The following is a 16,028-nucleotide window of genomic DNA, read 5'->3' on the forward strand; positions in this document are numbered from 1 at the left end:
CTCACACTAAACACTAACAGGAACAATACTCTGCCCTGAATATGCTTAATGTGTAGCTTCAGATTAAAAATTATGTGGTACAAGACAAATATATATGATGTTGACTAGTGCGTGTCACGTGTGCGCGTGTGTGTGTGTGTGTGTGTGTCAAGCCCCGGATCTTCTTCAGTCCTAAATCCGCCCCTGGCAGGAAAAAGATTATTTTAATGTTTAGCCTGCATGTGAAACTTGGAGTGATCGACGTATTCCAAACATAACAAGTAATAACGATGACTCAGTGAACTTGCTCTTTAAAGTAGTGAAAGGGCTTCTATTTTAGCTTTTGTAATTCCAGACGACCAGTGTTCCCATCTTTCTGAACGCACCTGCAGGACCTTGTGGATGCTCTGAAGAGGACACTTGGTGCCAAACGTGGACTGGAAGGCGTGCTTAATCAGCGTGATGTAGGTGTCTTTCTGCGAGTGCTGAATGTGGCTGAGCTGCTCGGCCACCGAGAGAAAGTCAGCAGGAACCTCACCTGGATTCATCAGCAACACAGTCCTGGACGCAGAAGACAGTAAGTGAGTGTAGGTACAGACAACGTGACACGCAGGAAGCTGAGGGGCAGAACTGGACTGAAAGCAGATCATCATCATCATAGGATATGAGTATTACTAAAGGGGCATGAGAAGGGATTTTCCAGCTCTGATGAGAGCTAACCACAAGCAAATATAGCTTAAAAAGTCACAAGCAGCTGTTATTTTTTCACATTGAGCACACTCGTGGTAGACCGCAGTGACGGGAGCGCTATTTGTGCCACTTTTAACAGGAAAACAGCTGAAAACTGAATTATATTCTAAACTGGAATGAAAATATTTGGTTTAATTTATTCCTGACCAGCTCACAGCAAGGGGATTTTATTACACAAACATATTCAGAGATCACTTTTAGAAGCCTTTAGGACAACAATGGAACACCGAAGGAAAATTCCCAATATTTCATAAACATTACGTTTTGTGCTGTCAATAACATTTCCAGCACTCTCACGTGTATACTGTAGGGAAATACTACGGGCTTACATGGTTTTTGGGCTTAGTTTGGGGATGTTTAGGCCCTGTTCTTCTCTAACCAGCCTCTGAAAGGAAATCCCTGCAAGAAAGGCAGAAAAACAAAAAGTGTAAAAATAGATCAGATGAAAGTGTATATAGATAAATAAACAAACCCAGGAACACACCAATAAAGAACGTGATCTGAGTTTAATGGAAACCAGTGTACGGCTACACTTGATTCAACTCAACACAGTTTACAGATTCATTCATTTGTTCTAATAGATTCATTCATCGGTACATTCAAACAACTTCCTCTGACAATTCCCGCAAATGTCTCTGCTGTCAGTTCCTGATTTTTGTTCCGTTTGGGCTTTTATTATGTCATCATCATCATCATCATCATCATCATCCTGCCATCTTCACTCCAGCTGCATTTCTACAAACTGCCACTAGAGGGGGTGCCACAACAAACTGCAAATGTGCTTCAGTAGAAATCAGAGACAGAAAAACGGATGACTATTTACCCGGAGCTTTGATCTCCAGCTGTAGTGTGGAGAGGAGCTCCTTGCACACGCCACAGTAAGGCTCGGGCCATGTGAGGAAGGTGTAAAACACCTCGATGGCGTCCTCTAGGATCTCTGAGCTCTGAGGACAGTACGGAGTCTGAAACCAGAAGACAAACAACACCTGGATGAGAGCAGCTGAAGCATTTGCCCAGTTTTGTTTTTACTTGAGATGTTTCGGCTCAGCACGCACATTTATTTCATTACCAAAGCGAAAACCTGAGTAAATACAAAATTAACTTTTTAAATGATGATTTCATTTGTGCGAAAAGATCAAAAGAGACCAATCCCGTGGTAGGGTTCGGCTTCATTTGAATCTGGATGATTCCGATTCCAGTTCCTCGATTCAATTCCGGTTCCTATCGATTCCCGATACCCGAAGTGGCAGGATCCCAAAACGTTACAAGTTTTAAATGAGCCAGCATACCGCAGGTCCTACTTGATGACATAATCAGAACTTCAACATGAATTTTAATTCTATGAACAGCAACATCACCTTCAATCAGACCAAAATGTGTTTTCAAGAAAGAAAGAAAAAGACTTGCAGCACAACCAGTGTGTTAAAGTATGGGAACCGAGGAAGCCTCTCGGATGAGAGGCAAAAGTCTTCAACATAACCAGAAGCGTCCAGCTGGTTTCACCTGAAACTCTCAGATGATCATGTCCAGGATGACTGGGTCTACACTAGTGATGGGAATTCCGGCTCTTTTTAGGGAGCCGGCTCTTTCGGCTCCCAAGTGGCTCCTCAGATTTTCTGTTGCGTAGAGCAGCCTTTCTCAAATGGGGGTACGCGTACCCCTGGGGGTACGAAAAGAAACTCCGGGGGTACGTGAGAAAATGTACATTCATTTTAAAAAAATAGTATCCATGGAAAATCTTTTAAAAAATAATTATTTAATAAATATTTTAGGAAAATATAAGTAAAAGTTCATAAAATGTGTTTTATATTCAGTAGAAGTAGGCTAAATTCATTATCCCAAAATCCCAGAGTCCTCCCCCCAATGCTTTTGCGCTCATTAGAGGGTACTCGGCTGAAAAAAATATTTCAAAGGGGGTACATCAGTCAAAAAAGGTTGAGTACCACTGGCGTAGAGTATATTTATAACCAAAATAATGCTAAACTATATGTAAAATGATTTACTAATGTAAAAAAGCAATATATCAAATATTTATCATTTCTATGGATTTAATAACTAAACACTTTAAGAAATCTCCACTTTCTGACTGCTGGCGCTCATTTTCTCACCGTCTTCGTCGCACTCTCCTCTCTCGCGCTCGCCTTTTTCCTCCCTCATTCCCTCTCGTCTCCCTCCGCCCGCATGTGCTCTGCTGTGTGTCTGAGTCTGATCCTCCCTCTTCCCCGCCCCTACTGCTCTGTGTGTGGACAGTCTGGACACACAGTTACACTTGTTGACCAATCGCCTGTGGCCTTCGCCAGGGCAGGAGGGGAGGGGACGGCTCCCAATGACGAGCCAGCTCCCGTCGTTCACTTCAAAGAGCCGGCTCTTAGAGCCGGTTCGTTCGCGACCGGCACATCACTAGTCTACACCTCCATGCTGCAGCAGCCCTTCAGTCAGAAGGGAAACTGAAACTTAAACGTAGCTGCTGTCAGTTACAATCTAACAGATTAAACAATTAAACTCTCAACAGACCAAATCACTCAAAACAGAAACAAATCTCACAACATTGTTTGTTGTGAGATTTATTAGTAATATGTTTATTTGTTTATTATCCCTATCGGCTCCTAGTGGCCACCACAGAGAAAGGCTGATCTAGCATAATTATTTTACAGGTTGTTGCTCAGCCTTCTGACGGTCACGCTCACACAGACGAGTGTTGGCGAGTGGCTGCATTTCTGCACTGAGCAACTGAGAAAACACAAGTGGGTGCTGCATTCCAGAACAGCATGGTGGTGGTAGTGTGATGGTCTGGGGCTGCTGTGCTGCTGAATGATCTGGAGCCTTTGCTATAACTGACGGAACCATGAATGAAGGAGTATGTCGGACCTTTGACCCTAAGCAGGTTGTTCATAATGGAAAACCCTTTGATGTGGCTGAACTAAAACAGTTCTGTCCAGAAGAGTGGAACAAAACTCCTCCACAGTGATGGGAGAGACATATTAGCAGTTATTGTAAACCTTTGACTGAAGTAGCCAAGAGAGTACCAACCTGTTATTAGCTTCAGTGGTCCCTGACTTGCTCACGCTTGTCTGAAAGGCTTTGTTCCTCTTCATTTTCAAGAATATTAGAACCAATAAAAAACAAAGATGTATCTCAGTAAGAGGAGTGAGTTTATGGAATAGTCTCGAAGATAGATTAAAAAATTCATGCTCGTTGAAAATATTCAAAAAGAGTTTTAAAAATAATGCCTTACGTAATTACCAAGTGCACCAAAATTAGTTTTGTCACACGTTTTATACCTCTTGATTGATTTTGTTGAAATTAGGATGTTGCATGTAATAACTGTATTTTTTATATGTTTATTTACTTTTGATGTTTATGACAATGTCGATTTTTTTGTAATGAATTAATGGGTAGGCTTAAATAAGTTTAACTTCAGCCTATACCTTTTCGCTCATAAATTATATCTAAAGAAACTGTTTAATTTACTAGAGGAATTTGTACTTGTGATAATTATTATTATGTTCTTTATTAGATAATTATTTTCATTTTCATGTGTTTTATTTATGACGGAAAAATAAATACAAATAAAAAATATGGTGATACCTGAATTCTGTATTTACTGAGTTTCTCTTGGTCTTTGTTAGTTGATGTGAAACATTTCAATGAGACAACTCTGAGATATGACAGGAGAATTGTCCTAAAGGGAGAAGAAGCGTTTTGAGGGATCAGGGCTGTGATAAATCACACTAATTAGCATCATTAAGTAGCATTAGTGTCTTAATGAGGCTTGTATTCATGTGCCATTCATCACAATATGGATGATGTGATTTGTCGTCTTATTGTGAATTTTTAAACAATTAGCAGCAAGACAATCTCACACCAGTGGTGTTTTTATTTCCTACTGCAAAAAAACTTCTACAAACAAAAGGGAAGTGATTCTCAAAATGTTAAAACTGGGAAATAAGGATTCCCAACACTTGACGTTTTAATCGAGGTCCGTTCACTCGCTCGGAGGATTTTTAATGGCGTAAGACTCCTTTTACTCCACCGGAATGACCCACGGGAGAGTTTGTGAGGCAGATTCAGTGCTTTTGTAACTGGCACCGCTATCTGACGTCGCTGTGGTTTGAAATGAGGAACTGTAATAAGAAACATTCGGAACAGAACATTTTCTTAAATGTGGAGATTAATCAGGTTAAATGTGTTGATGTCATGTTGGGGTGCGGACGCCCCGTACCTGCAGCAGGGTGGAGGTGAACATGACAGCGAGGGGAACCACCAGCTCGTACTGACACTGCTCTTGAACCTGAACGCACGAGGCAGAACACACACGGGTGTTAGCATTCATCAAATCCACCGCAACGTAATGTCTTTGAGAAAGGCCCATGGCTGTCACCTCTTTGGTTTTCCTGATGATCTGCTGCATAAGGATGAGGAAGTTCTCAGGGTCTCTCTTCACCAGCTCCTCCAAGCTCCAACGGTTCATTGACTGACCTGCCGAACACATCAGCACTGAAATAAAACAAAAAACAATTCAGTCTACTTAATGTGACAAATGGAAAAAGTTACTCGAATATTTCAAATGTCTCATTCCCTACAGTAAAAAACCACAAGGGAAATAGGAAACAGAGAAACGGGATAAAAACCTAGGTCAAGCAAATGACATTAGGATTCAATGTTTAATAGTAGGAAAAGATGCCACAAGCTTTTTAATCCAGCTTAAGCTCTCCTGTTTTTTCCACATTTATTCGTTATCCTTGATATTTAAACGTGTTGGTTTGTTCTGGTTGAAGCTAACTACCCTGACCTACAGTGAGCCTCAAGTTTGACTTTCAGTAGGAATTCATCATACCTGTTTACTAGGGATGTAAGAAAATATCGATATGGTAATATATCGTGATATTTTTCCCAGCAATATTATATCGATATTCAAAAGCCGTGTATCGGAAATATCGATATGGCAATATATCGTGATATTTTTTCCTGTGATTATTACATCAATATTCAAAAGCTGTGTATCTAATTCTTGAAAGAATTTACATGCAAACATTTGTGTATTTTCTTTTCGTTTTGTGCAATTCAATCGCCACCCGCTAGTTGGCAGCAGTGTGCAACGGGTTTTGTTTCCACCACTGAAATGTAAATCCCTCCATCATGGTTCAGATACCTCATGTTAAACACGTTACGTATCCAATTTGACTGTTTATTGAACATTCTAACAATAAATTCAGCAAAAAAATTCCTTGTAACGTCTGACTGAATGTATCGCAATATATCGTGATATATCGTATCGTCTCCCCTGTATCTTGATATGTATCGCATCGCCAGAATTTCAAAAATACACATGCCTGCTGTTTACCAGTTTCACATCCATAATCTTTTACTTTGGATGAAATGTCAGCATTATATTAGTGTGCGTGCTACTGTAAGGTTATGAAGTTCATTGTTTTCAACTCCATACAGCTGCCCCCTGTGCACAATAACACCCGTGTAGAAAAACCAAGGTCGGGTGTTCCTCAGACTGTTTACATTCCAGGAGAAGAGTCCGAAGGAGAAGAAGAAACTTTACTTAATCAAAGTGCTTTATTTGTGATTAAAATTATTAAGCAAAACAGATGTTGATCAACAATAATCAAGTGAATGATCTGTGAAATAAATATGTCATGATTTATGTTTAATGAAAACAGGACTACGGCACAGACATACTGATCCTCATCTCCATAGAAACGCATGACACATTGTTCCAACCAATCAGAGCTTTCGGCTGCCGCAGGAGAATCTGGTGTTGACTTCAAGTGTCCAATCCACTTTACTGAAACTTAAAACAATTCAGAGATATAAAACAAGGCAACGCCATTTTAAAGTCAGTTCCATTTTGACTTCAGTTCTAGTCATCGTCATCCTAAAGATAAGCACAGCCTGTCCAGATGTGTTTTCTTCTTTAAACTAAGAACTGTGAAGCTGGAGATTTTCATCGTTTAACAACCAGACGACATCCTTTTCAAAATAAGAGCACCTGCTGACGCTGCCGATCGGTACCGGGGTCGACCCTCCAGACGGGCTTTGAAACGTTGTGATCGCTGCACCGACAGCTCCAGCGTACTTCCGAGGTCTCCAGACCTGGCATTTCCTGATCTACCTGGGAGACCCCCACTGGGTACGTACACGGCAAAATAGCGGCTCATGTCATCACTTTATAAGCCTCGTGATATCTAGTCATAACAAAGACGACCAGATTCAGTGACGTCAGCCTAGAGAGTCTGAACCAGACACACACACTCACACACACGCACACACACACGCACCAACACAACATCCGAATCCATTTTCATTCATCACAGAGTTAGTCCTGGTAGATTGTTTAGAATTTATAATTCAGAAATTAAAGAGTCTCAAACGATCCCATCTCTCTCTCTATTCTTGTCTCAAAGTCAATACAGAGTGTTTAATTAAACTCCCTCATGATAAAAACAGCCTATTCTTCTGTTTATAAAAAGTGAACTACCTACAGTGTATTAAAATACAACTTTAGATAGTTACATCACTTCAATTCCGTTACACTACCAAGAATCCTGCTTGTGATTGGTGATGAGAGAACCGCTGTATTCAGCCTAATTGAAGGTAGATTTAATGGATGCCAATAAAAAGGTGATGAATATATTTTTGTCGACTTTTAAAATATCTGAGGCTAACTCAAATCTTTTTACTGTGAGATTCATGACTGAGATTAGCAATGGAAGGTAATATGTTGAAACCAGGTTGTTAAATGCCTTGAATAAAGAAAGAAGGTTTCAAACAGCAGGGGGCCGAGACGTGAACCCTGGGGAGCACCACAAGTCAAAATCAATCAAATAAACCTAAGAGGAAAACATAATTTAACTGATGACGGTGGATTAGGACATCTAAGACTCTATGCTGGTTCAAACAAAGACAACAGGACTTATTTTTGAAAAGATTTTTCATGAAGTCATCAACAGATTATGTTGACTGTCTTCTCCTGCTGCCTAAGGCTCACTTCTGGGCCCTCAGCTGTTTACGTACACATTTTTTATTTCCTGAAATGCACCAACAGTTTTAAAGACATTTTATAAGTCTGTGCCAGGGGCCTTATAGGATTTCCACCAGATGGAAAAAGCACACAAAATCACAAAATTGGTCATTAAAAATTTTATTTACCTTAAAAGGCCAGAAGTGACATTTGTTCTGATTTCATCGAGCAAATATGCTCATAATGTTTTTCCACACTATAAACTGACATTTACCATAAAGGAGAGCCCACTTCTGTGTGAGGTGACAGATGGGACAGATGTAAGGGGTGTGTTACAGTGAGCCAAGGTGAAGAACAGACAGGACTTAAGCTAATGCTAGCTTCACTTTTAGCTAACTATTCTCAATGAAAACACAAACAGAAGAGAAAAGAGTAACCCAGACGTTTGTGAACGTGAATATGGCAGGAAGCATTTCTTCTGGTTGAGGTTTAGCCCTTTGGAACTGCCACGGCGACAGCTAAACCTTTAGATTAGGTTTAGTTGTCAGGACTTTTGTTTCTTGCGGCATGGTATTGAACAACATTAGCTAACCTCTGGTTCTGTTTACCAGTGTGAAAAAGAAAGTTGAGGTAAACAGCAAAACAACCATCACTACTGTTGTGTTTTTCATATAGATGAATAAGAATGATCATTAATCATGACGGAGCCCGATCTTAGTCGGTGCTTTATTCAGCCATCTTTATTCTCCCCCTACACACCAACCTCGCGTGAGTTTGTCTTCTCGCACTACGGTGGCCGGAATGGCCAGGCTGTTACAACAACCCCCATTTCAAACCACACAGAACTGAGATCTGACACAAAAACAAGTGACATGTTAAAGTACCCTTGGGTTCATGTCATCCCTCCATCGCTCTAAGAGTCTTTATCTATGGAGCTCAGCTAGCTTCCATGGATGGACGCGTCAGCAGGTGTTACACGGAAATGTTCTTTAGGAAACACTGGCTGCTGTATTTTAATGTGGGGCGACGGTGGCACAGGAGTTAAGTGCTCGCCTCGTAATCGGAAGGTTGCAGTTTCGAGCCCCGCTCAGTCTGTCGCTGTCGTTGTGTCCTTGGGCAAGACACTTAACCCACGTTGCCTGCTGGTGGTGGTCAGAGGGACCAGTGGCGCCAGTGCTCGGCAGCCTCGCGTCTGTCAGTGCGCCCCAGGGCAGCTGTGGCTACATCGTAGCTCATCACCACCAGTGTGTGAATGGGTGAATGACTGATTGTGTTGTAAAGCGCCTTGAGGGGTTCCAGGACTCTAGAAGGCGCTATGTCAAATACAGGTCATTTACCATTTAATAAAGCTATCTATAGGAGAGTATCTCACATCTCCATAAAAAAATGGTGATTTGCGTCATAATAAAATATTCATCAGATAACAGAGCAAAACAAAGTCTTTAGAGTTGGTAAAATCAGCAGCTGTGAAGAAACCAGATATCAGAGTGTGTGTGTGTGTGTGTGTGTGTGTGTGTGTGTGTGTGTGTGTGTGTGTGTGTGTGTGTGTGTGTGTGTGTGTGTGTGCGTGTTATCGACTGAAGTCTGTGAGCTCATGTTGATCCGAACTTTCGTCCTATTTTAAGTGTTTTTCTACACCCTGCAGCGCTGTTACTCCTGTCACATGATGCCTCCATCTACGCGCTGCGGTCTTTGCCACCACTTCCTCCCAGCTTTCTTATTCACACAACTTCCTCCAACTCCCCATAATACGCTCCTCAGATCTGAAGGCAACAGAGTCACCAACAAGAAGCTCAGCCACCTCCATGTGCACATGAAGCATGTGCTAGTTCCAGGTCTGACACACTGGGCTGTGGCTGACACACCAGCAACAAACCACTGCAAGTTAAAAACAGCACACAGTTCCTCTAATGTGTGAACTGGGGTAGAGGATACCAAGAAAACATGTTGCTTTTTACATTCTGAGAAACCACCGAGTTCCTAATGAAATAAGTTTTGCACTTCCAACAAATCTGCATAAGCATGCAGATATTTTATTTCATAGCAGGACAAACACCGGTGGACTAACCAGTTTGGAAAGGCCAGCGCAACAACATCCAAGATGGCTGCCACAGACATTAGAAAACACAAAAACTTGGTCACTTTGTAGATACTGAGCTAAAATTTGGTTTTGGAGTGGCAGAGAGCCACACACACCTAAGGCCCTGTCCACACGTAGCCGGGGATCTGCCAAAACGTCGATATTTTTCTACGTTTTGGCCTGCCATCCACACGAAAACGGAGTTTTTTCACACAAAAACGGATCTTTTTAAAAACTCCGGCCAAAGTGAAGATCTGCGTTTCCTCCGTTTTGGGTGTCTGCGTGTGGACGGACAAAACCGGAGTTTTAAGGTCCGCAACGTCACTTTCCGCGACAAAAAAATGCTGACATCACGTGTGCGACCTGTGTTTACGCTAGCCGACAGCATGGATGCCCTCAGAGCTGCGCTCGCTTTATCAATTGTCCAAGCGCTTTTTGCTTGTTTGTTTTTGCAAGCAGAATTACTGCTCCTTGCGGAAGACCACAGACGAAGGACGAGGTTAAGAACGGGGGAAGTACTGCCGCCTACAGGTCTGGCATGTCCTTAACAACGTATTTATCCGGGTACGTGTGGACAGAGTTTTGTTTTTAAACGAGGTGGTGTGGATGCAAGTTTTTGGAGGGGCGGATATTCGTTTTTTTAAAACCTAAGAGTTAGTGCAAAATTTGCCATAAACTACTAGAATCTAATTGGTTAGCAAACCATCCCATGAATCCTTTAATAACAAACCTAATTTAATAGCATTGCCACAGCAAAATGACTTCATAAGACACAAAAACAGCCACATCTCAATCACTTTAACAGATATTGAGCTGTCATTTCATCTGGTAGCAGCAGATGCACAGACAACATAAACAGATCTTCTACTATAGCGAGAGACTACTCTTCTAACGCTCTGCTTGAGACTCCAACAAAACAGCTCCAACTCCATCACTCCTCTACATTAGATGATCTTTCTTAGAAACACAAAAGGTGGCTCACCCGGCCTTCATTTGGCTTCAGTTAACAAAATAATAAGAACACCTTCCTCGTGTTCTTTCAGTCATTCTAAAACTTATAAAAAATAAAAATAAAGAGACATATGACTTTTTCCCAGCTTTATGGTTGATACTGCACATGTTCATGAAGCTATTTGCACAAACGTCCTGACTAAAGCTATTTTATTTGTTTAATTCACAACAGTTTCAGTACCCTCCAGATTGACCCGTTCTAGGGCTCTTGTCACTTAAGAATACAAGCTAGCATTGCCCACTCATCCCTCGCTCAGGCCGCTATAGGCCGAGAAGCTCTGATATCTGGGAGGGGCTCGGAGAAGATTGGCGGCTCCTCCAACAGCTGTCTCTGTACACGAGAGGTGGTTCTATTGCAATTTCCTTCTTTTTGGAAACAGCAGATAATTCCTAAAAACAAACACTGAAGGAAAATGGACGGACGGGTTTTTTTAAACATTGGAAGTGTCTCTAGAGGCAGTGAAGACCCACATGGCAGCGCAAAAGGATGCTAAAGATGAGTTTAGCATAAAAATACTTTTTTTTAGATGTTTCATTCCCCAAAGTTTAACTACAGCATCTGATCAGAATAGACTAAATACCGTAAATTCCGGACTATAGAGCGCACCTCAATATAAGCCGCACCAATAAAAAAAAAAAAGGTTTTCTACACACACACACATGCCACACTCAAATACAAGCCGCGGCGCAGCAGCCACATGCGGGTCTTCGGCGCACAGCGCATGTACGGCTATAACATAAGATAATTAGACAGAAAGACACTACACAGAGGTTTTTCGTTGTTTTAATTCAACAAAAGGAATTTTAAACACGGGTGAACGTGCCTGCAGGTTTATAAAAGAAAACAGCGCTGATAGCGTTCATATTTCTGAATGGTTATAAAATAAAAACAGAACTGACGCGTTATTACCGGTCATTTTCATGTTTAGAAGAAAAGAACAGCGCTGACTCAGCATTAATAAGCCCTGGATGGTTAGAAAATAAAAACTGCACACAAAACATGCCTGGTTAGTAAATAAAACACACTTGCCTACCAGAAGAAGTCATTCGCTCTCATCTTCCTCTTGCGCGCTAAAGCCATTAAAGTCCTCTTCTTCAGTGTCGGAGTTGAACAGCCTCAGAAGAGCTTCGTCACATACCCTTTCTGTGGCGATGTCGGTGTCGCTGTCCGTGTTGCTGTCATCATCCCCGGGTGAAGCTGACTTGAATGAGTTCTTCCCGCTGCCGTCTCCAGCGCCGAACCATGGATCCATTCATGCCAAGCTTACGTGCGGCAGCACTGTTTCCCTCCTCTACTGCCAGATCAATGGCCTTCAACTTAAATGTGGCATCATATGAACTCATACGTGTAGTTACCATGATGAGGGGGTATGGATTTGAAACAAATTCTTCGTGGTGCTGTCGACACTGGCTGCTTGCATGTGCTAAATTAAAATGAGCACTTTCTTCGATTTCCGCTTTTGACTTCCACCTATTTCACTTTCTGCTAAAGCGCCCCCTAGTGGCAGGTGAAGGAACATCTTCAGTGAAGCCGCATGGTTCAAAGCGTGGGGAAAAAGTAGCGGCTTATAGTCCGGAAAATACGGTAGTAAAAAATGTTATTTATTGCTAAATATTCAGCTTAACAAGGCTTTTCTTACCGACTTCACCACACACACACACACACACACACACACACACACACACACACACACACACACACACACACACACACACACACACACACACACACACACACACACACACACACACACACACACACACACACACACACACACACACACAGCTTAAATGAGGATGGACCAGGATCTTACCGTTCCAGGAGTGTGCCGCCATGGGGCTTCTTCTCAGCCCGTCCAGACACCGGTCCAGGACGTGCTGGATCCGGTCCTCTGTGCATGTGGTGTGCTGCATCTTCACGGCTCAGGTCCTGAGCAGGAAGGAAAACCAATATTGCTCACATGAACACACAAGGCCATGCCCACTCGTGTCTTCTGTAGAAGGTATTACTGTATTAAACACACACACACACACACACACACACACACACACACACACACACACTCCTCTGTTTTCAGACGCTGGGCTGAGCCATCACATCTGTTTTACATAAACACAGATCAGCAGGTATGAAAATGAGACCTGCATGAAAGAAAGCTCTCTTCATTGTTTGAGTGAGAAAATAAAAACACATTTATTTGTGTTTCGCTGCTGCTGAGGTCACATAGAGCTCAGGTCAAAGCTAATGAACACCTGCTGAACCTCAAACAGCCCGTTTCAGTGACATCGAAACCACCAGCAGCCACGATTTTAATACACTCTAAAGCAGAAACCTTCCATACAGTTCCAGTTATCTTCTAAACGTTCTCAGCTTTGCTTCTTTCGTTCTTTGCTCTTTACCTTTCAGGTCATCGATGCACACGGCTGCTTTTTATGCGCCAACTGAGGAAAACCCAGGTGTGGCAAGCTGTTTCAGTTCTGTTATGAACCCGTCTCCTCACTGATTTCTAAATCTCGCTCGTCTTTGAAAGCATAAACAACTTCGGTGGGAAGAGGAGAGTTGAGGTTTCAGGCTGCATCATTTAAGAAGCTGAGGGAGTGGAAAGCAGCTCGGTGAAAACAGAAGGGTAGCTGATCAGAACGGTCCGGTGGCCATGATCTATAAAATCCCCTGAAAACGGCACCGGTGCTTTTGAGGGGAACTAGGTCACTTGTATTAGATCGGTTACTCACATCTCCTTAAACAAAAGTCAGCGAAGCGTCCCCGGCTCAGGGGCGTGTCCAGGGAGTGGCCTGGGGTAGCACATGCCACCCTTGGAATCTGACTGGCCACCCCAGGTGCCACCACACTAATTTACCTTTAAATAGGCTTTTCATTGTCCACAAAAGGCTTGGGGGTAAAACAAAAAAAGCATAACCATTGGTGCCACCCATGCACAAAGTTGTGCCTCACCTGGGCCACCCCATTTTAAAAGATCTGGACACGCCACTGCCCCAGCTCGGTCTGCTCAAATTAAAAATCTAAGTCATCAGAGGTTTTGTTCACAAGCAGTCCTGTTTAATGAGAGAAATGAAACAACTGCTTTAAACTAACAAACCTTTTTTTTTGTGCAAGAGATAGTTTTCATGTCGTTACGTAGCAGGCCTGGCTGTCTGCGTGGAAGTGGTGTGAATAATCCGCGTGACTCAGGAGTGACCGAACTGAACGGTTTAGGTCACTTTTACAGAAAATGGATCCATTTATCTCATAATTATTTACCGGATTTTTTATTTCCAGTCACGAGGCAGAAGTAGAAACTTTTAGACTTCATAATCACCTCAACACACGTAGTTTAACACCAGCAGCGAAAACAGTTGGCTAGTGGAGTTTCTGGTTTTCTGTTCCTTCCTGGTGAGGAAGTCAAGCTTGTGTCGTATTCCGGGATTGATCCAAATGACCTCTGACCTGCAAGGGTTGGAGACGGGTTTCAAGAGAAACTTGTTTTTCAAAAACAAACATTAAAACGTCTCATTTTGTCTTTCTACGTTTAGTGAAATTATAAGGATTAAATAATTAGATTGATTGGGAAATCTATTTAAAATTATCGATCGACAGATCGGAGCACAGGACTGTGTCTAATTGGGATTTAAAGAGCAAACTGCAAGTTAGAGACTCCCATGAACCAATGTTTAGAGAAACACGACAGAAATTCGTTTTTAAAACTTTTTTACACATATATAAATTATTTGGGATTTTAGAGTCATTTTTGTGAGAATTTTTTTTTTTTTTTTTTTTTTTTTTTTTTGCTAAACCAAGTGACGTCAGCTGAGGGAGTCCATCCTTCTATCTATCCATCCATTTTCAGCCGCTTATCGGGGTCGGGTCGCGGGGGCAGTAGTCTAAGCAGGGAGGCCCAGACTTCCCTCTCCCCAGCCACATGGATCCTAAGGTGTTCCCGGCCAGCCGTGAGACTCTCCAGCGTGTCCTGGGTCCGCTCCAAAAGAACGGCTGAGAGGAGACCAGCGGTCTTCTTACTGGGCTACTATTACGGATTACAGTGCTTTATAGACCTTTTACCCGACTATTTACCCAAACCTATTCTTCCTTCTTTCTGAGTATTTATAGAATGTGTGGAAACTAAAAAAGATTCCAGATTAACAAGCAAAAATGAGACTTCCCCAAAACAGGAGAAAAAAAAGAAGCTTTTTTAGGTTGTGCCTATTTAAAATCCCAACAGCCGGTCATAATGTTTTAAAAACTATACGTCGTTTAAACATTTCTTCTCACTATTCTTTTACAGAGTATAATCAGCTAGCTGGTTTCAAATGTTCAGAGGATCATGTAAAAGCTCTGCTTAACCGCGTGATAACCAACCAGATAGTTGTTACAGCGCGACGACAGACACGTGCAGATGAGTGATCACGTCGAAAACAACTCTGGCGTTACGTGTTCTCAGAATTTCCCCTGACAGCACGACAAATTCCCCAACTCACACGAAAGTCGAACAAAAATGGTGGCTGACAGGAGAAAGGTGTCCACAGATTACTCACTTGCTCTTTACACACCCACACCCACACACACACACACACACACGGAGGGAGAAATCTGTCATTTTCTCATCGGCTAATTTTAATCAAAGTGTAAATTACACTTAAAATGTTAAAAAATATTTTTAAACGTTTCAGCATCCGGCCGACAAACACCAGCCGCTAAAATCCTTCTGCAAATCAGCAACGGGCGACCTGCAGCTTGGCCTCTGCTGGGTTTTATCTAAACTCCTCGGAATCCATAACAGGTCAGACGTAAACACAAAACAGGGTTCAGCCTCAGCAAGAAACATGGAACAGACGTGTTTATTTAAGAAATCAAATGGTTCTGGTGTCACAGTAACAGGGCAGAAAATGTAAGACTGTTTTAATGTCAACACGATGAGATTTGAAGCTTCATTCACCTTTATGACCAGTCCCATCACTCTGGGATTGACGAGGAGGTTTACTGGTGAAGCTCCCGTTCTGTGATGTCACAGTGTCACACACCTGATTTCAATCCACAGGTGATTAACAGGCTTCTGCAGTGCCTGATGAGCTGCTGCACAGCTGATTCAGCCACTGAATCAAGCATGGTGGAGCAGAGAAACTACTAAAACATGCTGGATACCAGCCCTCCAGGTCCAGGATTGGACACCCCTGATGTACCTTAAACCCTAACATGCATGTTTCTGGTCGGTGGGAGGAAGGTTGCATCTACACACAACA

At 42.3% G+C, this 16,028-nt stretch overlaps 1 protein-coding gene across 5 annotated transcripts in view; it reads right to left on the minus strand.

Moving 5' to 3' along the window:
* The window catches only part of pik3r5 (phosphoinositide-3-kinase, regulatory subunit 5), a 38,220-nt gene that overhangs the window by 13,872 nt on the left and 8,320 nt on the right, over window positions 1–16,028 (minus strand). For 3 of the 5 annotated variants that reach the window (XM_015954452.3, XM_015954450.3, XM_015954451.3), the window contains exons 2-7: window positions 12,608–12,723; window positions 5,111–5,226; window positions 4,952–5,020; window positions 1,553–1,691; window positions 1,059–1,128; window positions 366–540 (exon numbers count right to left, since the gene is read on the minus strand). In XM_015954452.3, coding sequence (XP_015809938.3) covers window positions 366–540; window positions 1,059–1,128; window positions 1,553–1,691; window positions 4,952–5,020; window positions 5,111–5,226; window positions 12,608–12,707 — 669 coding nt within the window. In that variant the 5' untranslated portion in view covers window positions 12,708–12,723. The remainder of the gene's footprint in view (window positions 1–365; window positions 541–1,058; window positions 1,129–1,552; window positions 1,692–4,951; window positions 5,021–5,110; window positions 5,227–12,607; window positions 12,724–16,028) is intronic. The other 2 variants (XM_015954453.3, XM_070553646.1) reach the window with 1 other exon arrangement.

This window comes from Nothobranchius furzeri, chromosome 7 (genome assembly GCF_043380555.1).
Source record: "Nothobranchius furzeri strain GRZ-AD chromosome 7, NfurGRZ-RIMD1, whole genome shotgun sequence".
Taxonomy (NCBI): domain Eukaryota; kingdom Metazoa; phylum Chordata; class Actinopteri; order Cyprinodontiformes; family Nothobranchiidae; genus Nothobranchius; species Nothobranchius furzeri.